The sequence below is a fragment of the Scyliorhinus torazame genome, chromosome 2 (assembly GCF_047496885.1).
Source record: "Scyliorhinus torazame isolate Kashiwa2021f chromosome 2, sScyTor2.1, whole genome shotgun sequence".
Taxonomy (NCBI): Eukaryota; Metazoa; Chordata; class Chondrichthyes; order Carcharhiniformes; family Scyliorhinidae; genus Scyliorhinus; species Scyliorhinus torazame.
Window position 1 is genome coordinate 200,945,225 of NC_092708.1, and position 24,003 is coordinate 200,969,227.

Sequence of the window (24,003 nt, forward strand, 5' to 3'; positions counted from 1 at the left end):
AACAAAAAATAAATAAAATTGAATATAAAAGCCGGCTTTACCGTGAATTTGCGCAATCGAAGATTTTTTAAAAAATTCTATGTAATCTTCCTGCCTGAGGGAGGCAGAGCGCAGGTCACGGCCCCTGAACCTTGCCATCACGTGCTTTGGGCGCGATTGCGATTCCTTCATTTTGTCAGCAGCAAACAAGGTAAGAGAAAATGGACAGGAGTCACAGCAGTCCACCTCCATTCCAGCTGTACCATCTGGGGAACCACCTAGGAGTGGTTTGGTGGTGAAGGAGTGTGGTATTGTGGTGTCCGTGCCCCTGCCGAGTAACTCCCCCCCCCCACAGTTGGGGGACCCCCCCCCCCCCCCCCACCGCATGCCAGCACCCATGTCCCGCCCATTGTCTCTCTCCCCCTCATGCTCCTCGGCCGACGAGGCCTGCCCTTGCTCCTCATCCTCTCCAGCACAACGCCCCTCCGCTGGGCTGCATTGTGGAGGACGCAGCAGACCACCACAATGCGGGCGGCCCTCCTAGCCTTGTACTGGAGGGTCCCTCCAGAGCGGTCCAGGTACCTGAAGCGCAACTTCAGGACCCCGAAGCACCGCTCAACCACACCCCTGGTTGCACAATGGGCATCATTGTAATCGTTTTCCACGTCGCTCTGTGGCCTCTGCACGGGCGTCATCAGCCATGGCCGCAACGGGTAACCTCTGTCGCCCAGCAAGTCACCCCGCAGTCGGGGGGGGGGGGGGGGGGGGTGGGGGGGGGGTCCACCAGGGCATACAGGGCGTCTGTCATGGCACAGATGCACCTGTGCGCCGATGCCTTTAAGATGTCGGATAGGTCCCCACTCGGCGACTGGAAAGACCCCGAGGCCCCGGAGAATCGGCCGTCGGGGCAGATAATGCGATGCTCCAGGCCATGCGTCGGGTTGGCAGGTTCAGAGAATCCAAACCCAGTGCGAAACTGGCATCAAACCCAATTTTGGCGTCTGAGCCGATTCTCCGATCAACCACGCTTCGCGATTTCGGCGCGGAACTGCGGAGAGTCCAGCCCTCAGTCTATTAGTCAAATGCCTGCCTGTCAGTGGCAACGTTTTTGAAGTGTGAAACTTATGAACATCAACTCAAAATGTGAAAGTGGGAGTCAATAAAGCACCCCAACGGTGCCTACAGGGCACAGTAGGCCTCAATAGTGCTCTCTCTCCAAGGCCACCCGGCTGCAAACGTAGCCACAGAAGAAAGGCAGACAGTCACGCCAGGTGACCCCATCAATCACCTGCTAACTTGACTTGTTAACAGCCAACCTGGCCATGTTCAGGAGCAAGTTATGACTGCTTTTATACAACACCTTAGAAGTTCCCAAAGCCCATCGGAACCAATTAAGTGCTTTAGAATTGTAGTCACCTGTATTGTAGGAAAATACACACACTGAGAGTTTCCACAAACAGCAAAGAGATAGTGACAAGGTCATCTGCTTTAGTAATGTTACGTGAACGATAAATATTTGCCAAGGCACCATGGGGAATGATACACTGATCTTTTTTCAAATAGTATGGTCCAGCTGAAAGGAGAAGCAAGGACTTGGTTTAAGTCGTACCTAAAAGGTGGCACCTCTGGCAGTGCAGCAATGCCACAGTGCTGCATAGAATCCTTAGAATCCACAGTGCAGAAGGAGGCTGTTTGGCCCATCAAGTCTGCACTGATTCCTTGAAAGAGCACACTACCTAAGCTCACCACCCCCACTCCCCCCCCCCCCCGCCCCACCCCATCCTTGTAACCCTGCATATTGATCATGGCCAACCCACCAAACCTACACATCTTTGTACATTAAGGGCAATTTATCACGGCCAATCCATCTAACCTGCACATTTCTGGACTATGGGAGAAAACCGAAGCACCCGGAGGAAACCCACGCAGACACGGGGAGAACGTGCAGACTCCACACAGTCACCCAAGGCCAGAATCGAACCTGAGTCCTGCTGTTAGTCAGCAGTACTCACCACTGTGCCACCGTGGTTTGTTAGTAAAATCTTTGAGCTCAAATCGCTGCAATTGGACTTGAATTCTGACTCGGAGGTTCTAGTGTTACCAGTGAGCCACAGATGACAATAAAATAAAGTTATATATATTTTTCCTAAATTATCAGTTTATTGGTGATAGAATTCCAATAGTTATAATTTGAAGGCTAAAAAAGGATGCGAAACATCAAGGAACCAAGCCATTTTTGTGCTTCACATTAGCCTATATATATTCATATGTAATATCTATATATTAATCTTACCATATCGGCAACAACCTGCATTTATATAGTGTCTTTAGCATGGTAAATCGCTCCGAGGCACGTCACGGAATAGTAATCAGATATACTTTGAAACAAAGCTACATGAACGGATATTAAGGCAGATTATCAAAATCTTGGTCAAAGAGGTAGATTTTGAGGACTGTCTTCAGGAGAAGGAAGAAATGGACATGGACAGCGTTCATGGCTCATGCAACACAATGCATGGCTGCCAATGGTGGGCTATAAGGAAACTGTGGGTCTGCAAGAGGCAGGAATTGAACAAGTGCACAAATTGCAGGGGTTGTGGGGCTGGAGGAGCTGACGAAGATAGGGCTGAGAACATAAAGGGTTTTGAAAAAAAGATGGGGCAGCACGGTGGCACTATACTGTCTCACAGCGCCAGAGACCTTGGTTCAATTTCAGCCTTCGGTGACTGCCTATGTGGAGTTTGCACATTCTCCCCATGTCTGCATGGGTTTTCTCTGGCTGCTCTAATTTCTTCCCACAGTCCAAAGATGTGTAGGTTAGGTGCGGTTATGGGGTTACAGGGGTGGGGTGGGGAGTGGGCCTAGGTAGGGTGCTCTATTAGAGGTCGGTTCAGACTCGATGGGCCAAATGGCCTCCTTCTGCACTGTAGGAGTCTATGGATGAGAATTTTAAATATTGAGATGGTGTTGCTTTGGGAGCCCAATTGAGCTCAGCAAGCACAGGTGTGATGGCTGCGTTGGACTTGGTGCGAGGTAGGATAGAGATCATCTGGTAAAGAGTTTCATGGGCAGCAGTACATTTTTTACAACATGGTATCATGCCATTCAGAAACAGCACACGGCAAACATTTATTTGAATTGCATTGACTGCTGTTCTGCAGCTGGACTAGGTAGGTTCTTATTCAGGGGCATGATAAAAGTGCATGTCGCTGCTGCTTGACATCAAATGGGATGAACACCAGGGTGCTGGCTGAGACAGCAATTCGTCGGAGAAGGGCATGAGAAACGCTGGGGAAAATAAGTTTGGTCCTCCATGCAAGGTTGATTCAGTTATTCTATTCAGGACTGCTGTCTGAAATGTTTTATTTTATTTTCCATTTCAACAATAAATTATAATCTCCGCCAGGAAACACCCCTCCACAATGAGAAAACTCCCGTCACAACAACATGTATTTGGGGCGGACCATTTGTCCGATGCCCTGTTTGTGCCGCGTGACAGAGACGGCGAGCAGGGTTTGCGGTGCGGCACGCGGCCCGCAGGGAATGTGTGTCGGCGGTTGGGGCCGTGGCGGGGACGGTGTGGCCTCAGTGACGTGAGGCGCGGGATGGAGTGAGGAGTTTGTGAGTAGACGGAGGCGGTTTTCTGCTGAATAGAACAAGGCCGCTGGCGGAGAGGAAAGCGGTTTGTTTACAGTTTATACCCCGCCCAGTCAGCAACCTCCACCCAGATAAAGACACTCCCCCCCCCGGGTCACCGGTCACTTCCCCCCCCCCCCCCCCGGGTCACCCCCCCCCCCCCCCCCCGGGTCACCCCCCCCCCCCCCCGGGTCACCCCCCCCCCCGGTCACCCCCCCCCCCCCGGGTCACCCCCCCCCCCGGGTCACCCCCGCCCCCCCGGGTCACCCCCCCCCCCCCCCCGGGTCACCCTCCCCCCCTCCCCCCCCCCCCCCCCAATCACCCCCACGGGTCACCCCCCCCCCCCCCCCGGTCAACACCCCCCCCCCCCCCCGGTACCCCCCCCCCCCGGTACCCCCCCCCCGGGTACCCCCCCCCCCCGGTCACTCCCCCCCCCCCGGTCACTCTCTCCCCCCCCCCCCGGTCATTCCCCCCCCCCCCCCCCGGGTCACCGCCCCCCCCCGGTCACCACCCCCCCCCCCGGGGTCACTCACCCCCCCCCCCGGGTCACTTCTCCCCCCGGGGTCACTCCCCCTCCCTCGGTCACTGCCCCCCCCCCGGGTCACCCCCCCCCCCCGGGTCACTCTTCCCCCCCTCCCGGTCACCTCCCCCCCCCCCCCCCCCACCCCCCGGTCACTCTCCCCCCCCCCCCGGTCACTCCCCCCCCCCCCCCCCCGGTCACTCTCCCCCCCCGCCCCCCCGGTCACTCTCCCCCCCCCCCCCCGGTCACTCTCCCCCCCCCCCCCCCCCCGGTCACTCTCTCCCCCCCCCCCCCCGGTCACTCCCCCTCCCCCCCCCCCCCCGGTCACTCCCCCCCCTCCCCCCGGTCACCTCCCCCCACCCCCCCCCCCCCCCGTCACCTCCCCCCACCCCCCCCCCCGTCACCTCCCCCCCCCCCCCCCCCGGTCACTCTTCCCCCCCCCACACCCCCCGGTCACTCCCCCACCCCCCTCCCACCGGTCACTCTCTCCCTCCCCCAGGTCATCGCCCCCCCCCCCCCCGCCCCGATCCCGGTCAGAGCCGCCGTCCCCCGATCCCGGTCAGCCGCCGTCCCCCGATCCCGGTCAGCCGCCGTCCCCCGATCCCGGTCAGCCGCCGTCCCCCGATCCCGGTCAGCCGCCGTCCCCCGATCCCGGTCAGCCGCCGTCCCCCGATCCCGGTCAGCCGCCGTCCCCCGATCCCGGTCAGCCGCCGTCCCCCGATCCCGGTCAGCCGCCGTCCCCCGATCCCGGTCAGCCGCCGTCCCCCGATCCCGGTCAGCCGCCGTCCCCCGATCCCGGTCAGCCGCCGTCCCCCGATCCCGGTCAGCCGCCGTCCCCCGATCCCGGTCAGCCGCCGTCCCCCGATCCCGGTCAGCCGCCGTCCCCCGATCCCGGTCAGCCGCCGTCCCCCGATCCCGGTCAGCCGCCGTCCCCCGATCCCGGTCAGCCGCCGTCCCCCGACCCCGGTCAGCCGCCGTCCCCCGACCCCGGTCAGCCGCCGTCCCCCGACCCCGGTCAGCCGCCGTCCCCCGACCCCGGTCAGCCGCCGTCCCCCGACCCCGGTCAGCCGCCGTCCCCCGACCCCGGTCAGCCGCCGTCCCCCGACCCCGGTCAGCCGCCGTCCCCCGACCCCGGTCAGCCGCCGTCCCCCGACCCCGGTCAGCCGCCGTCCCCCGACCCCGGTCAGCCGCCGTCCCCCGACCCGGTCAGCCGCCGTCCCCCGACCCCGGTCAGCCGCCGTCCCCCGACCCCGGTCAGCCGCCGTCCCCCGACCCCGGTCAGCCGCCGTCCCCCGACCCCGGTCAGCCGCCGTCCCCCGACCCCGGTCAGCCGCCGTCCCCCGACCCCGGTCAGCCGCCGTCCCCCGACCCCGGTCAGCCGCCGTCCCCCCGACCCCGGTCAGCCGCCGTCCCCCGACCCCGGTCAGCCGCCGTCCCCCGACCCCGGTCAGCCGCCGTCCCCCGACCCCGGTCAGCCGCCGTCCCCCGACCCCGGTCAGCCGCCGTCCCCCGACCCCGGTCAGCCGCCGTCCCCCCCACTCCCGGTCAGCCGCCGTCCCCCCCACTCCCGGTCAGCCGCCGTCCCCCCCCCTCCCGGTCAGCCGCCGCCCCCCCCCTCCCGGTCAGCCGCCGCCCCCCCCCACTCCCGGTCAGCCGCCGCCCCCCCCACTCCCGGTCAGCCGCCGCCCCCCCCACTCCCGGTCAGCCGCCGCCCCCCCCACTCCCGGTCAGCCGCCGCCCCCCCCCCCACTCCCGGTCAGCCGCCGCCCCCCCCCCCCACTCCCGGTCAGGCCGCCGCCCCCCCCACTCCCGGTCAGCCGCCGCCCCCCCCACTCCCGGTCAGCCGCCGCCCCCCCCACTCCCGGTCAGCCGCCGCCCCCCCCACTCCCCAATCCCGGTCAGCCGCCGCCCCCCCACTCCCCAATCCCGGTCAGCCGCCGCCCCCCCACTCCCCACTCCCGGTCAGCCGCCGCCCCCCCACTCCCGGTCAGCCGCCGCCCCCCCACTCCCGGTCAGCCGCCGCCCCCCCACTCCCGGTCAGCCGCCGCCCCCCCAATCCCGGTCAGCCGCCGCCCCCCCAATCCCGGTCAGCCGCCGCCCCCCTAATCCCGGTCAGCCGCCGCCCCCCCACTCCCCAATCCCGGTCAGCCGCCGCCCCCCCACTCCCCAATCCCGGTCAGCCGCCGCCCCCCCCAATCCCGGTCAGCCGCCGCCCCCCCAATCCCGGTCAGCCGCCGTCCCCCCAATCCCGGTCAGCCGCCGTCCCCCCACTCCCCAATCCCGGTCAGCCGCCGTCCCCCCACTCCCCAATCCCGGTCAGCCGCCGCCCCCCCACTCCCCAATCCCGGTCAGCCGCCGTCCCCCCACTCCCCAATCCCGGTCAGCCGCCGTCCCCCCAATCTCGGACAGCCCCCCTCCTCCCAATCTCGGTCAGCCCCCCTCCTCCCAATCTCGGTCAGCCCCCCTCCTCCCAATCTCGGTCAGCCCCCCTCCTCCCAACCTCGGTCAGCCCCCCCTCCTCCCAACCTCGGTCAGCCCCCCTCCTCCCAATCTCGGTCAGCCCCCCTCCTCCCAATCTCGGTCAGCCCCCCTCCTCCCAATCTCGGTCAGCCCCCCTCCTCCCAATCTCGGTCAGCCCCCCTCCTCCCAATCTCGGTCAGCCCCCCTCCTCCCAATCTCGGTCAGCCCCCCTCCTCCCAATCTCGGTCAGCCCCCCTCCTCCCAATCTCGGTCAGCCCCCCTCCTCCCAATCTCGGTCAGCCCCCCTCCTCCCAATCTCGGTCAGCCCCCCTCCTCCCAATCTCGGTCAGCCCCCCTCCTCCCAATCTCGGTCAGCCCCCCTCCTCCCAATCTCGGTCAGCCCCCCTCCTCCCAATCTCGGTCAGCCCCCCTCCTCCCAATCTCGGTCAGCCCCCCTCCTCCCAATCTCGGTCAGCCCCCCTCCTCCCAATCTCGGTCAGCCCCCCTCCTCCCAATCTCGGTCAGCCCCCCTCCTCCCAATCTCGGTCAGCCCCCCTCCTCCCAATCTCGGTCAGCCCCCCTCCTCCCAATCTCGGTCAGCCCCCCTCCTCCCAATCTCGGTCAGCCCCCCTCCTCCCAATCTCGGTCAGCCCCCCTCCTCCCAATCTCGGTCAGCCCCCCTCCTCCCAATCTCGGTCAGCCCCCCTCCTCCCAATCTCGGTCAGCCCCCTTCCTCCCAATCTCGGTCAGCCCCCCTCCTCCCAATCTCGGTCAGCCCCCCTCCTCCCAATCTCGGTCAGCCCCCCTCCTCCCAATCTCGGTCAGCCCCCCTCCTCCCAATCTCGGTCAGCCCCCCTCCTCCCAATCTCGGTCAGCCCCCCTCCTCCCAATCTCGGTCAGCCCTCCCCCACAATCTCGGTTAGTTCTCCCCCCCCCCCCCCACAATCTCGGTCATTTCTTCCCCCCCCCCCCCACAATCTCGGTCAGTTCTCCCCCCCCCCCCCCCCATCTCGGTCAGTTCTCTCCCCCCCCCCCCAACAATCTCGGTCAGTTCTCCCCCCCCCCCCCCCCCCCCCCCCACACACACACACACACACACACAATCTCGGTCAGTTCTCTTCCCTCCCCCCCCCCCCCCACAATCTCGGTCAGATCTCCACCCCCCCCCCCCCCACAATCTCGGTCAGTTTCCCCCCCCCTCCAAATCTCAGTCAGCCCCTCCTCCAATCTCGGTCAGCCCCCCTCCCCAATCTCTGTCAGTCTCTTTCCCTCCTACCCCCCCCTCAATCTCGGTCTGTCCCCCCCCCCCCCAAAACAATCTCGGTCAGTTTCTCCCCCCCCACAATCTCGGTCTGCCCCTCCCCCCAATCTCGGTCAGTCTCTCCACCCCCCCACAATCTCGGTCAGCAACCCCACCCCACCCCTTCACGGTCACCCTTGTTCTCCTCTCAAACTATTCGAACTCCCTATCACATCATGTTAGTTGGGCTGTAGATACTTAATGGATCTCCAACAAAAGTCCTGTGCTTTCAACAAAGGGAACAAAATATTAAAAGATTTTTAAAAAACCTTTTTATGTTTATATTCAAACACTGAAATTTTAATTTTTGTGTAGGCTGTTATAAATAACTTACTAGTATATTTGCAGCAATGCACATGTCGGGGAACTGTGAGGCAAATTTGTGTTACCAAACCATATTCCACAGGTGGCATGGTGAACCACTTTTATATTGTAAAAAGAACAAAAAATGGCATTTATTTCCAGCCTTTTGTCACCTTGTGCCTTTCCAAAGCACATTACAGGCAATGAAATATTTTTAAGTGGAGTCACTGTTGCAATATAGGAAGCAAGCAGTGCACAGCAAGACTCCAGTGAAAGAATGCTTTGTTAATCAGTTTCTAGTTAAATTGGTTATGGGAGAAATAATTGACCAGCGCGTCGATTGCCGCGTGATTTAAAGACGGCACCTCTGATAATGCAGCGCTCCTTCAGTACTGCACAGGGATAGTCGGCCGAGCTGATGTGCTCTAGGTGCTTGAGTGAGACCTGAAGTTGCAACCTTCTGGCTGAGAGGTTAGGGGGCCACCAACTGAGCCTCAGCTGACACTGATAGCGGTTGTGCTAGTGATTGATTGAGATGTTGAGTAGGAGAGGGGAATAGAAAGGATTGGTGGTGGAAGAGTGGGATATCTTTGCTCAGCATGGTAGCATAGTGGTTAGCACAATTGCTTCACAGCTCCAGGGTCCCAGGTTCGATTCCCGGCTGGGTCAATGTCTGTGTGGAGTCTGCACGGTCTCCCCGTGTGTGCGTAGGTTTCCTCTGGGTGCTCCGGTTTCCTCCCACAGTCCAAAGATATGCAGGTAAGGTGGATTGGCCATGCTAAATTGCCCTTTATGTCCAAAATTGCCCTTGGTGTCCGTTGAGTGGGATTTCTGGGTTATGGGGATAGGGTGGTGTGGGCTTCGGTGGGGTGCTCTTTCAAAGAGCTGGTGCAGACTCGATGGGCCGAATGGCCTCCTGCACTATAAATTCTATGAAAATATGGAGTATAACCACCACCATAGGCCAGTTTGGCACGAGTGGCCTTTTCTGTGCCATGGATTCCCTGTTATATATAACATCAGGTGATATTGTTAAAAGGAAGCACGGTGGCGCAGTGGGTTAGCCCTGTAGCCTCACGGCACCGAGGTGCCAGGTTCGATCCCGGCTCTGGGTCACTGCCCGTGTATAGTTTGCACATTCTCCCCGTTTTTGCGTGGGTTTCACCCCAACAACCTAAAGATGTGCAGGCTAGGTGGATTGGCCACGCTAAATTGCCCCTTAATTGGAAAAAATTAATTGGGTACTATAAATTTATTTTTAAAAATATATTGTTAAAAGGAATATTATTAATAAGGAACTGATTATTAGATAGCGAAAAGTATGAGCACAATTTTCAACAGTTTGTACCCAGGATTAGAGTTTCTCCGTGGAGCTCTGCAGCCACCCTTCTTCGATCTGCAGTCCAAAGTAGTGAACTCTGCCTCAATGAACATGCTTTGTTTGGTAGCTAAGCAGTCAAACCTTGTCAAAATAGCCACAGTCTTGTTATGGGCTGAGTGGACTTTTCTCAGTTGTAGCTGATGTCTTGCTGTGTGATTTTCAGGGTGAAGCAGAATGTGAGAGAGCATTCTTAATTACCACACATGCATAGTCTAAAAATAAACCTGAGGTATTGTGGTATTTGTGGGCCGAACTGCTTCCCGTGTTTGTAAAGGTCTGAGTTCCCTCTGAATGGACATGCGCGCAGTCTAATTAATGAGGAAGATAAAGAGCTATCGTTTATATTTTCAAAATTTGTGGTGGAGTATGATTGATCTTGCATTGCGACTGTGGGTGATAATTCATTCCACGGGGAACTGGTTAATCTCTCCTTAAAATTGTTAAGTGTTGTCCTGATATTTCAATAACTATTTGAAATCGCCCTATTTATAAAAAAATTTAGAGTACCCAATTCAATTTTTCCAACTAAGGGGCAATTTAGTGTGACCTATCCTGCATATTTTTGGGTTGTGGGGGCGAAACCCACGCAAACACGGGGAGAATGTGCAAACTCCACATGGTCAGTGACCCAGAGCCAGGATCGAACCTGGGACCTCGGCACCGTGAGGCAGCAGGGCTAACCACTGCGCCACTGTGCTGCCCCCGAAATCGACATATTAACAAAATTGCAAAATCACAAGCAGAGTTTCAGTTCTAGATATTTCTCCTTCTAAAGAAAAAAGGATATATTCATGGTCTAAGGACAAGCCAAAGGGCCTTACAGACAGTGAAGTGCTTTTTAAAAATCTTTTAAAATACATTTTGAGTATCCAATTATTTTTTTCCAATTAAGGGGCAATTTAGCGTGGCCAATCCACCTACCCTGCACATCTTTGGGTTGTGGGGGTGAAACCAACGCAGACACGGTGGGAATGTGCAAACTCCACACAGACAGTGACCTGGGGCCAGGATCGATCCTGGGTCCTCAGCACTGTAGGCAGCAATGCTAACCACTGCACCACCGTGCCGCCCCGTGAAGTGCTTCTTGAAGAGAACTTCCCCACTCTTTCTCGAAACAGTGTTCTGGGATCATGTATATCTGATCTGAAAGGGTAGACATGTTGAGCGTTCTATCACTGACCAAGCCTGACATATTTAACACAGCTGCTATTTCTCTTTAGCACTTTGGACTCTCTCAAAATGGGAAGCCTCCCTGCCTTAACAGCAGATGTTGGTCCCATGCCCTTCGGAGGTGTAGAGAAAATAGATTCCGAGACACAAAAAATCTCTGAAAATGTAATTGGGAGGATCTTGGGACAGGGAAATGAAGGCGGGAAATGGAGGATTTTGGAGAGAAGATTCCAGCGTGTGGGCCCTAGGCATTTTTAGCGTGGGTACCAGAGATGGGCAAGTTGGAAGGCGTGTCCAAGAGCCTGGAGTCAAAATATTCAGAGGCGGAAATTATAAGTTTGGAGGAGGTGAAGGAGGAGATGAGCTGATGCATGGATTTAATCACTTGGATAAGAAAATGAATAGGTTAAGGCACTGAAGGACTGGCGAGGCGCTGTGGCAGACAGGCAGGACTTTTTGTGTGATTGGATACAGTAGCAGAATTTTGGACAAGCTGTGGTCTGCGAGGCCGTGAAATAGTTGGAGTTACTGAGTTTTGGAGGTGACAAAAAGGTTTTCAACGGAGGAGAGACTCAGCTTGGGGCAGGAACGGGATGTGGAAGAAGGCAATGTTTGTGCTTGAGAAAGTGAGGGAGGGCTGGTCATTCAACAACTCGGCTCACGTCAAACAGGATGTCGAGAAAAGCCTGAGCTGGTGGTCCAGGAGGAGATTTGAATTGATGGTGAGGGAGTGATGTTTGCTTTGACAAGGGTGCTGACGCCCACATGGAGGTGGGCAGGTAAATGAGAAGGCAGAAAGCGATTGTGGACACTGAGGTCCTGCAGTGCTCTAAAAAGGCACTTAACACCCTGAGCTGACAGCCCTGAGCTGACTAGCTGCTGCCTCCTTTTTGCTGGTTTTCCCACAACCCACCCGGCACCTGTAAAGGTTTGATCTGGCTTCTGATTGCACAGTGACTCCATTTGGACACCTTGATTCCCTAATATTCACCGCTGTGAAAATGGCGGGTTGTGGTCCTGGTTTTTAAATTTTCACATCTCCCTTGTTAAAGCCCCCTTGCTGTGTGGAGCTGAATATCTTCAGCTTTACAAGAAAGAGCTGATCCCCATTCCTGCAGATGCTCCTTCTAAAGGGTGACATGTGAATGACCAAGAAGGGGCATGCTGAATTAGCTGGAGGTGGGGAGAACAGCCATTGCTCGAGAATCTCTGATTACAATCGGAGAGGTAGGAATGAAGCAAATTGGGCAGTGGAGGCGAGAGCGTTGAAAAAGGATGGTGTTGAAGAGGGGTAACACGCTCATCACATTCACAGAAAATATCATGGGCTTACAGAGCAGGACTGTCCTTCCATATGGAGTAGGATCTTGTAGTAAACGTTTTCTATCTCCTTCACTGGACATGTAAATGGCGAGAGTCCTGCTTCCATTTTAGCTAACAAGCAGTAAAAGAATCGCAGCGCAGTTTATATCTAGGAAATGTATTTGAGATGAAGCAGAAGGGCAGTTTTTAAAAGTGGACTTTTTCGAGCTTCGTCCTGTGATATGTGCACCGTCGCAGCACTTGATTGGCTTTTCATGACGTAAAGCTTGTTAAATATTGATGCTCTGGGGTTACCAGGGCCAGCCTTTTTCACTGCATCATGTTTCTGATGCTACATGTGAGAGCTTGATTAGTGCTGCACACTAAATCAATGAGGTCACCTCTCCAAAGGCCCAGAGGGCGTATTGTTTTTGTTTCTCCCTCCTCACCAGTACTCCTGCTTCAGTGTCCTTCACAACAGAGATGAACGGGATTCGGCTGGGATGTGCTTGAAAGTACCATTGCCTGCCACAACTAAAAGGTACCCTGTGTACAAATAGTGAAGTTCAATGAATGGCTCGATGGCAATGCTGGGGTTTCAAGAATAAGGGAATAGTTCAAAATCATTGGAGGTGCGATGCGTGATATATCAACAGTTAACGTGAGTTACAACATAGGAAAGTGGTATTTACCATTGGAATAAGGGGCATGTAGGTGAGAGTAATGGGCGAGCAGACATTGTTCCAAATGCATTAGAGATTGCTTTGCTTATACTGTTGGCAGTCACGATATTATTGTTTATAGGTTGTCAGCTGTGGCTCAGTGGGTGGCACGCTCACCTCTTTGGTCAGAAGGTTTTTGGTTCAAGTCCCGCTCCATAGCTTTTGAGTACAAAATCTACGCTGACACTCCGTGTAGTGCTGCACTGTCACAGGTTCTATCTTTTGGATGTGACATTAAACTGAAGCCTCGTATTGCCTCTCGGGTGGATGCTACAGATCCCATGGCACTATTTGGAGAAGAACAGGAATTCTGGTGATCGTTAACCCTCGACCAACACCGTGGCGATTATTTTATTGTGGGACCTTGCTTTGCACAAATTATTCGTATCTTTCTCAGATTACAACAATGACTAGACTTCAAAAATACTTACTTCATCGTCAAGCTTGTTAGGAGGTCCTGCTTTAAAAATGCAAGTTGCAAAATTAGTCTGGGCCCATGACCCTTGTTTTGAGCAAGCTGCTCCACCGTTTGTCAGACACAACAGCTGAAACCTTTAATATAGTCGGGGGTGAAAAAATCAATTTGGTTAGGATTAAAGGGCAATAGAGGACCAATTAGGCTACTGGGTGTATACAATTTTAAAAAATTAATTTGCAGAATGTGGACAGTGCTAGGTAGGCCAGCATTTATTGCCCATTCCTAATTGCCCTGGAGAAGGCAGTGGTGAGCTTCTTTCGTGAAACACTGTAGGCCCTGAGGTGTATGTACACCCACTGTGCTATTGGGAAGGAAGTTCCAGGAGTTTGGCCCAGCGAAGGTGAAGGAACGGCGATATATTTTAAAGTCAGGATGGTGAGTGACTGAGCGGAACTTCCCCAAGGTGCTGTTTCCAAGTATCTGCTGCCTTTGTCCTTCTAGATAATAATAATAATCGCTTATTGTCACAAGTAGGCTTCAATGAAGTTACTGTAAAAAGCCCCTAGTCGCCACATTCTGGCATCTGTTTGGGGAGGCCGGTACGGGAATTGAACCCACACTGCTGGCATCGTTTTGCATTGCAAGCCAGTTATTTAGCCCACTGTGCTAAACCAGCCCCTAAATGGTAGCAGTCATAGATTTGGAAGGTGCTTCCTAGTGTCTTGGTGAGTTCCTGCTGTGCATATCGTAGATAGTGCACATTGCTTCCACGGTGAGTCGGTGGTGGAGGGAGCGAATGAAAGTTTAAAGTAGTGGATGGCGTGCCAATCAAAGGGGCTGCTTTGTCCTGGATGGTGTTGAGCTTCTTGAGTGTTGGATGGAGCTGCAGGCAAGTAGAGAGTATTCCATTACACTCCTGACTTGTGCCATGTTGATGGACAGGCTTTGGGGAGTGTTTATATGGCTAGTGCAATTCAGTTTCTGGTCAGTGGTAACCCCAGGATGTTGATAGTGGGAGTTTTAGCGATGGTAATGCCATGGGTGATAGTTAGATTCTTTCCTGTTGGGGATGGTTGTTGCCTGGCACTTGTGTGGTGTGAATGTTGCTTGGTGAATTTGTCAGCCCACGCTTGGATATTGCCCAAGCATTTGGACATGTACAAATGGTGCCAAACATTGTGCAATCATCAGTGAACATCCCCTTATGACTTCTGACCTTATGATGGAAAGAATGTCACTGATGAAGCAGCTGAATATAGTTGGGCTTAGAACCCTACCCAGAGGAACTCCTGCAGTGATGTCCTGGAACTGAGATGATAGGCCTGCAACCACCACAATTATCTTCCTTTGTGCCAGAGATGACACCAGGCAGCGGAAGGTTTCCCCCCCCCCCCCCCCCCCCCCCCCCCAATTCCCATTGACTCCAGAATTGCTAGGGCTCCTTGATGGGTACCTTTTAAAAACATTTTTTAGAGTACCCAATTATTATTTTTTTCTCCAATTAAGGGGCAATTTAGCGTGGCCAATCCACCTAACCTGCACATCTTTAGATTGTGGGGTGAAACCCACACAGACATAGGGAGAATGTGCAAACTCCACATGGACATGACCCGGGGCTGGGATTCGAACTCGGGTCCTTGGCGTCGCAGCCAACTGCTACCTTGATGTCAAAGTAAAAGGGAAAGATTTGCATTGGTATCGTGCTTTTCATGACCTCAGGGCACCTTTATTCCCAGTGAATTCGCTGTTGTAAAATTGAAAATACTCCAGTTTGTGCACAAGGTCCCACAAATATCAATGTGATCACAAAAGTGATCCTATTATGTCACATAATTTTACAGCACCGAAAGAGGCCCAGTGGCCCATCGTGTCTGCAGGCCATCAAACACCTTTCTATTCTATTTTTAAAAAAATAGTTTATAGAATGCATTCATAGGAACAGTAAGTACAAAGCAACAAAAGAGCAAGAACAAACAGGAACATCATCATAAATAAATAACTAACCAACACCACGACCCTCCTGCCATTCCCCTCCCATCCTGCCTTCCCCATTTAAGCCTCTATATATCCCCCTCCCTCCCCCTGCTGACGCCTCAATTCTCCTTGAAAAAGGGGCAGCTTGCGGCGCAGTGGTTAGCACTGGGACTGTGGCACTGAGGACCCGGTTTGAATCCCGGCCATGGGTCACTGTTCGTGTGGAGTTTGCACATTCAACCCGTGTTTGCACGGGTTTCACCCCCACAATCCAAAGATGTGCAGGTTAGGTGGATTGGCCACGCTAAATTGCCCATTAATTGGAAAAAAAATAATAATAATTGGGTACTCAAAACTTATTTTTTTAAAAAAAGTTTTTTAAAAAATTCTCCTTGAAAAAGTTGATGAATGGCTTCCACCTCCGGGCAAACCCATAACCGACCAGCTTAAGATAAACTTGATTTTCTCCAACCTTAGAAACTCCGCCAGGCCGCTCACCAACATCCCTGGTTTCGGAGGCTCCGAGTCCCTCTACTCTAGCAAAATCCACCTCCGGGGTACCAGGGAGGCAAGGCCAGAACATCGGCCTCTCTCGCTTCCTCGGACTCCCAGGTTTTCCGACGCTCCAAATATCGCTACTTCTGGACTTGGGACCACCTTGCCCTCAACACCTCGGACATTACGTCCGCGAACCCCTGCCAGAACCCCTTCAGTTTAGCATATGCCCAAACATGTAAACATGATTCGCAGGCGTCCCGCGTACCACCCATACCTGTCCTCTATCCCCTCAAAGAACCTACTCATCCTAGCCACTGTCACATGCTCCCTGTGAACTACCGTAAACTGGATAAGGCTGAGCCTTGCACTCGATGAGGACGCATTCACTGTCCTCCGAGTCTCCTCCCACAACCAGCCCTCCATCTCCCCCCCCCCCCCCCCCCCCCCCCCACTCTGTTCCTTCTCCCATTTCCGTTTGACTTCCCCTATCGAGGCCCGCACCGAGGCACCTTCCAACCTCAGATGCTGCCGCCGCCACCACTGGGCTCGTGGAGTACCTGGCCGGCGAGAATGGCTGAGGTGCCATCAACAATGCCCCTAAACTTGTACCCCAGCAAGAGACCGCCTCCATCTGCCCCCGCGCTGACCCCACTACCCACTTACTCACCATAGCAATGTTTGCTGCCCAATTATAATTCATTATGTTTGGCAAGGCCAACCCCCCCCCCCCAACAGCACCTTCTTAAAACGTGCGGTTTTCCCTGCCCACACAAACCCCGAGATCAAAGTATTGACTTCCTTAAAGAATGATTTGGGGACGAAGATTTGGAGGTTCTGAAAGATAAATAAGAGCCTCGGCAGTACCATCGTTTTCACTGTCTGCTCCTGCCCCGCCAGCGACAGTAGCAGCACATCCCACCTCTTGAAATCACCCCCTCATCTGTTCCACCAACTGTGCCAAGTTCAATTTATGCAGCTGAGCCCATCCTTGCGCCACCTGGATACCTAATTATCTGAAGCTCAACCCCACCTCTTGAACTGCAGCCCACCCAACCTGCAAGCCAACCTCCGTGTGGAGAATGTGCAAACTCCACACGGACAGTGACCCGAGGCCGGGATCGAATCTAGGTCCTCAGCACGGTGAGGCAGCAGTGCTAACCACTGCACCACCGTGCTGCCCAACCTGGAAGAGTTTTTCATCATCAAAATAGATACAATTCAAAAGAAGCAGAGGTGCTTTACCTTTTAATTCATTTTCGGGGCATGGGCGGGGCTGGCTAGTCTAGCCCCTCGAGAAGGCGGTATGAGCTACAGCCTTGAGCCGCTGCAGTCCATGTGGTAGGTGCATCCACAGTGCTGTTCGGGAGGGATTTCCAGGAATCGGCGATATATTTCCAAGTCAGGATGGTGAACTTGCAGGTGGTAATGTTCTCATGTATCTGTTGCCCATATTCTTCTCGGCATTGAGAGTTCACAGAGTGGGAAGATGCTGTTAAAGAAACTTTGGCAAGATGCAGTAGTGCACCTTGTACATGGTACACATGACAGACTCTGTGTATTGATGGCGGAGGGCGCGAATGTTTGTATTAGAGTGTACCTTAAACCATTTCCCAAATATTCTTTGCCTTTAATGTCCTTGTGTGTTATCAATGAATTGATGCCCACTTGCGATTGCCCTGTTGCAGCAGGAACATCCTGTCTAAACTGCGATGGGACAAGTATGTAGCATTGGCACAGCTCCTGATAGATTTCTGGCAGTCAGTGAGTCTTTCTCAGGATAGGGTTGGGTTGTGTACTTGGGGGCGATATGCGAAAGATCCCAAGCCTTGGGCTCTTTCTGCAATAGCAGAGTGGGCAGCTGAAATAATTTATTTTTAAAAAATCTATTTAAAAAGTTTTGTACATCAAAATCAATTTTACTATAAAATAAATTCAATCGATTATCAAAAATGTATTCCTGACAAAGTGACATCAGAAACCAAAAAATAACTGATTTTAGTTTTTAGTTCCAAATTTTCTTTTCGACTCCAAGTTACAATTGCTCACAGAAACGGCCATTTCTTTTGCAAGTATTTAATGGGCTTCTGAGACAACAATCAGAGTCCCATTGGAGGAACATCTTCGAGATGCATTGGTCCCTGTTGACTGGTTTGACTTCTTCTTGGCTTTCCCACTCTTGGGCAGTTTGGTCCACATCTCTTTGACGTTTTCTAACACCCATGTTGCAATATCTGTCGAAGACCTTGATTCTGGAGAGCAGCTTGTTTTTACGCCAGTTGCTGCGTATTGTTTTTGACGGCCTGGGTCAGAAGGGAGAAATGAGAAATGAAATGAAATGAAAATTGCTTATTGTCACAAGTAGGCTTCAAATGAAGTTACTGTGAAAAGCCCCTAGTCGCCACATTCCGGTGCCTGTTCGGGGAGGCTTGTACGGGAATTGAACCATGCTGCTGGCCTGCCTTGGTCTGCTTTAAAAGCCAGCTATTTAGCCCTGTGCTAAACCAGATCCTTTTTTTTTTAAATTTAGAGTACCCAATTCTTTTTTTTCCAATTAAGGGGCAATTTTGTGGCCAATCCATCTAACCTGCACATCTTTGGGTTGGGGATGAAACCCACGCAGACACGGGGAGAATGTGCAAACTTCGGGATCGAATCCGGGCCATCAGCGTCGTAGGCAACAGTGCTAACCACTGTGCCACCGTGCCATCCTAGAACGGAGATCCTGTGTTAAACTCTTCCTCCTCTAGTGGCACGGTGGTGCATTGGTGCCTCACGGCGCTGAGGATCCCGGTTCAATCCTGACCCTGGGTCACTGCCTGTGTTGACATTCTCCCAGTGTCTGCATGTGTCTTACCCCCACAGCCTAAAGATGTGCAGGGTAGGTGAATTGGCCACACTAAATTGCCCCTTAATTGGAAAAAAAGAATTGGATGCTTTATATTTATATATTAAAAAAAACTCTTGCTCCTTTGTCTTCTGAAGCTTCTGGAGAGTCATCTCGCTCTTGGGCTTGTTCAGCAGACTTGTGCTGCCTGATGTCTGTTTGTCGGCCTCAGCCTCCGATCGACCACGTTTAGTCTTTGCATGCTGGCTGAGTGCTCTCGTTCATATTCACCCTACACCCTGTTGTCCCTTCTGCTCTTGATCCATTCCCTCCCGCTCAGATTATATATAAATTACCTGAATCTCCTTGATTATATTCCTGTTTGTAGCCATCTATTAATCCATATATAAACCATCTGAATTATCTGTGATTGGACAAGTGTGAAATAATGTTCTTAACATTGATGTTACAGCTTAACCCTGCATCTTTATCAATTAAAAACTGATCATCTTTAATGTGGCAAGCACAGAATGAAAGTTACCTGTTCTCTCCTTCTCCCCTCAGGGGTTGACCTGTTCTGCCTGTATCCAACTCTCAACATGGACAGAATTGAACAATGGACATAGCGTGCTTTTGTGGAGGACTCCGTGCTAAACTCTCAAGAAACACAACCCATATGTGGCAGCCCAGAAGTGTTCTAATTGATTGTAAACTGTCAATCTACACTCATTTTCCCTGGGGCAGGTGTGGTGCTTACTGCACGATGCAGGCACTTTGCTTTGTCGACATGGAGTGCTGAGCTAAAAGCACCTCTATGCACTCCTATCACTCGACACTATTGTGGCTTGTTGACATATTGCAAGATTCCTGAAGTGAAAAGACTGAAGAATTCCAGTTTCGTCATTGTCTCACGGACCATACCAGTCCATCCACATGGCTTTGCTTTCATAGCATGTTAGAGGCCTACAGTTGAAGTGAAGACATGAACTCTTTTACTTGGCAATAAGAATATTTTGTTTTTGTGTCAGAATTTTAGATGTATATTTTTAGTTGCTTTCCTCAGCATTTTTGTAGTCTTTGCACTGTGTCCAATTATAGATCTTATAAACAGAGTAAATGAACCACTCCCTGTCTTCCTTTGAGTCGGCTTGAACTGCCAAATTGGCACACCCCCTTCACCATTCTTTTAAGGACTGTATGGTGTCAGATGTAAGGATCAGGTGCAGTATCCATTAGTAATAAAACTGGCTTGTTGCAGCAGTTTAGAAGAATAGGACTCTCGTTGATGTTCAAGAAACCTTTTAAAAGGAGCAGAGCTGCTGGACACCTGAGAGTTGATTTTACTGCCCTTTTGATCAAACTATTTGGACTCATCACTTAATCGTTGGTAACTCAGCCCAGACTTTAAAACAACTGTCAATGGAGGCACTGGAAGCAGATGATATCAGCCCTGCTTTGGAGGCTACTGAGGAGTTCTTTCTGTTCAGTGGCATTGATGACCAGATAGGACGTGAGGATCTCCCAAAACGGGAGGTATTTGGCATCCAGGAGGTCCCAGTGATCATTGGGCATGAAGTCCTCAATGCGAGGGGTGAGAGGTCAGACAAGCGAAATAGCAGCAGAGGTGCACCTCAGAAAATGAGCAAATCGGAGTCTGCAAAGCAAATGGAAATCCGGAAGAATGCACCCACCAGCAAACCAGTTAGAATGGCCAACGGACCGACACAGCAGTGGGCTGATGGTATGGACACTGAGCGCTTCATCTCAAACATTTACGGCACGGCTCACACCAGGAGGGGCAATCTGGCTGAGGATCGATCGCCCAACCGGCCACTGCTCTGTCGTTCGCAATCCGACGTTGTTCCATCTCACTGCCAGTCGCACTCTGGGCCGGTGCCAGCCTGCTGTCCACTGGATTCGGAGTTACCTCCTTCCAGCGTCTCGTTCTCATCCTCATTTACCAAAGGTGGAAACTTTGCAATGGCCACTCAAAGCCAAGAAGGTAAGTGCCACGCATATTGCAGTTGGTATAACGTCTTGTCAACTGCACAAAATGATTGTCATACTGCAGGTCTGAAGTCTCATGGAATGTTAGCCTTTGTCTTGAGTGGACTGTAATGCTAAGGATTGTAAGTTATATGGGTGGCACGGCAGCACAATGGTTAGCACTGTTGCTTCACAGCACTAGGGTCCCAGGTTCGATTCCCGGCTGGGTCACTGTCTGGGCGGAGTCTGCACGTTCTCCCTGTATCTGCGTAGGTTTCCTTCGGGTGCCTCCCACAAGTCCCGAAAGACGTGCTGTTAGGTAATTTGGACATTCTGAATTCTCCCTCTGTGTACCTGTTGCCGGAATGTGGCGACTAGGGGATTTTCACAGTAACTTTATTGTTAATGTAAGCTGCTTGTCACAATAAAGATTATTATTATTGTGAATAAAGTTGTGGTTATACTACATCTGGGGTACTGGGTTCAGTTCTGGGCATCTCAGGAAGAATATATTGGCGTTGGAGGGGATGCAGTGGAGATTCACCAGAATTATGCCAGGGTTAAAAAGATTTAATTATGTGGGCAGGTTGCATAGATTGGATTTGTATTTCCTTGAGTATAGAAGTTTAAAGAGTGAGCTCATTGATAAATTACTTGATAGTTTCTCTCCATTTACCTCTGGTCGGGGAGTCCAGTTCAACCTTAAAACAGACACAGGGAGAACGTGCAAACACCGCACAGACCACTACTCAAATTTCAGAACTGAGACTGATAGATTTTTGTTAGGTGAGGTATTAAGGACTGCAGAAGTGAGTTAGCGCTGCTGCCTCACGGCGCCAAGGTCCCAGGTTCGATCTCGGCTCTGGGTCACTGTCCGTGTGGAGTTTGCACATTCTCCCCGTGTCTGCGTGGGTTTCGCCCCCACAACCCAAAGATGTGCAGGCTAAGTGGATTGGCCACTCTAAATTGCTCCTTAATTGGAAAAAATGAATTGGGTACTCAAAATTTTTTTATTTTTTTTTAAAGGATTGCAGAAACAAGGTGAGTAAATGGAGTTAAGATCAGCCAGGGACTAATTGAACGGTGGAAGAGGCTAGCGGGGTTGACTGACCCCCTGTTCCTAGATATTTTCTTTATTCTTTCATGGGATGTGGGCATCACTGGCAAGGTTGTTAGTCATCCATACTGAACTGTCCTTGAACTGAGTGCCATTTCAGGGGGCAGTTTTTAAAATTAACTTTAGAATACCCATTTGTTTTTTTACCAATTACGGGGCAATTTAGTGTGGTCAATCCACCTACCATGCACATCTTTGGGTTGTAGGGGTGAAACCCATGCAGGCACAGGGAGAATGTGCAAGCTCCACATGGACGGTGACCCAGGGCCGGGATCAAACCTGGGCCCTTAGTGCCATAGGCAGCAGTGCTAACCACTGCGCCACCATGCCGCCCCTTTTTCGGGGCAGTTAAGAATCAACCTCATTGTGTGGGTCTCACCCCCACAATACAAAGATTTGCAGAGTAGGTTGATTGGCCACGCTAAATTGTCCCTTAATTGGAATAAAATAATTGGGTACTCTAAATTTATATTTTAAAAAAGAGTCAAAAATTGCTCTGGGTTTGGAATCACATGTAGGCTAGACGAAGTAAGGACAGCAGATTCCGTACCTGAGGGGACATTTGTGAACACAATGGGTTTTCACAACGATGGTTTCATGGTCCCCATTACTGAGACTAGCTTTTAATTTTGGATTTTATTAATTGAATATAAATTCCATGGTGGGATCAAACCCATGTTCCTAGCGGGGTAGCATGGTGGTTAGCACAATTGCTTCACAGCTCCAGGGTCCCAGGTTCGATTCCCAGGCTTGGTCTACTGTCTGTGCGGAGTCTGCACGTTCTCCCAGTGTGTGCGTGGGTTTCCTCCGGGTGCTCCGGTTTCCTCCCACAGTCCAAAGATGTGCAGGTTAGGTGGATTGGCCATGCTAAATTGCCCTTAGTGTTCAAAATTGCCCTTGGTGTTGGGTGGGGTTACTGAGTTATGGGGATAGGGTGGAGATGTGGGCTTGGGTAGAGTGCTCTTTCAAAGAGCCGGTGCAGACTCGATGGGCCGAATGGCCTCCTTCTGCACTGTAAATTCTATGAATTCTAACAGCCTGTACTCTAGACTATTAGTCCGGTGACATTTATCACTGCTCCACCATCTCCCCTGAGTTCTATTTTGTAATTTACTACCGTTAAATAGCAGGAGTCCTGCACTCAGGACTTCCTTGTGAGGCAAGGGAAGAAAACTCTTTACATTACCAAACAGAGACTCGACATTGATTGATTGAATTGTATGTAGGCTCACCCTCTGATAACAATCTCCCAACTCTTATCTCTTGTTTACATTTCCAGTCAGCTTTCTGCTGTACTGATGGTGGTTTATACTGAGGTATGGTTCCGGATGCTGTAAGATATGTGCCTAGAATAGTTCATTCCTGCAAAAGCATGATTACAAACCTTGATAATACTGGGCAAGAGAGGGGGAAATCAGCCTCCCCGGGACTTCCATGGTGAGTAGCCTGTGAAAGGTTTACAAGGTATCGATGGCACCTGTTGGCCCAACATGGTCTGGTGTCTTCTGGAGCGATGGATTAAATTGAAGAAGAACAACAGGAATTGTTTATAATTAGCTAAAACATTCCTAAAGAGGGTACAGTTGGGTGTCATGGGAATGTGCCAGTGTCCTGGAAGGACAAGTGGGCCATCGTTTTCGGATAAATATGGAAGACTGAAATGACCTAAGAATTTTGCAATTTAGAAAAAGGAGAGTTATAGATAATAGATACAGAGAAGATGGGAGCAGGAGGAGGTCTTTTGGCCCTTTGCGCTTGCTCCGTCATTTATCACGATCATGGCTGATCATCCAACGCAATAGCCTAATCCTGCTTTCTGCCCACAGCCTTTGACCCCATTCACCCCAAGTGCTATATCTAGTCGCCTCTTGAATATATTCAATATTTTAACATCAACGACTTCCTGTGGTAATGAATTCCACAGGCTCACCACTATTTGGGTGAAGAAATATCTCCTCATTTCTCTCCGAAATGGTTTATCCTGAATCCTCAGACTGTGACCCCTGGTTCTGGACGCACCCACCATTAGGAATATCTTCCCTGCATCTTCCCTCTCTAGTCCTGTTAGAATTTTATAAGTCTCAATGAGATCCTCCCTCATTCTTCTGAACTCCAGTGGCAGCACGGATACGCAGCGGTTAGCACTGTTGCCTCACGGCGCAGAGGTCCCAGGTTTGATCCCGGCCCTGAGTCACTGTCCATGTAGAGTTTGCACATTCTCCCCATGTTTGCGTGAGTTTTGCCCCCACAACCCAAAGATGTGCAGGGTAGGTCAATTGACCACGCTAAATTGCCCCTTAATTGGAAAAACTGAATTGGGTATTCTAAAAAATTTTTTTTTTAAAAATTCATCTGAACTCCAGCGAGAACAATTCTAACCTAGTAAATCTCCCCTCGTATGACAGTCCCGCCA

The 24,003-nt window shown here is 52.2% G+C and overlaps 1 protein-coding gene and 1 pseudogene across 2 annotated transcripts in view; one reads left to right on the plus strand and one right to left on the minus strand.

The window, feature by feature from the left end:
* The first annotated feature begins 3,210 nt into the window (after nt 1–3,210).
* The window catches only part of plekhm3 (pleckstrin homology domain containing, family M, member 3), a 181,950-nt gene continuing 161,157 nt past the window's right edge, over nt 3,211–24,003 (plus strand). Inside the window, exons 1-2 of one of the 2 annotated variants that reach the window (XM_072482654.1) lie at nt 3,211–3,299; nt 19,052–20,489. In XM_072482654.1, the coding sequence (XP_072338755.1) occupies nt 19,907–20,489 (583 nt within the window). In that variant the 5' untranslated portion in view covers nt 3,211–3,299; nt 19,052–19,906. Of the gene's footprint in view, nt 3,300–3,452; nt 3,601–19,051; nt 20,490–24,003 lie in introns of those variants that run through there. The other variant, XM_072482645.1, reaches the window with a different exon arrangement.
* Nucleotides 17,696–18,879, minus strand: LOC140407133 (small nuclear ribonucleoprotein Sm D2 pseudogene; annotated as a pseudogene).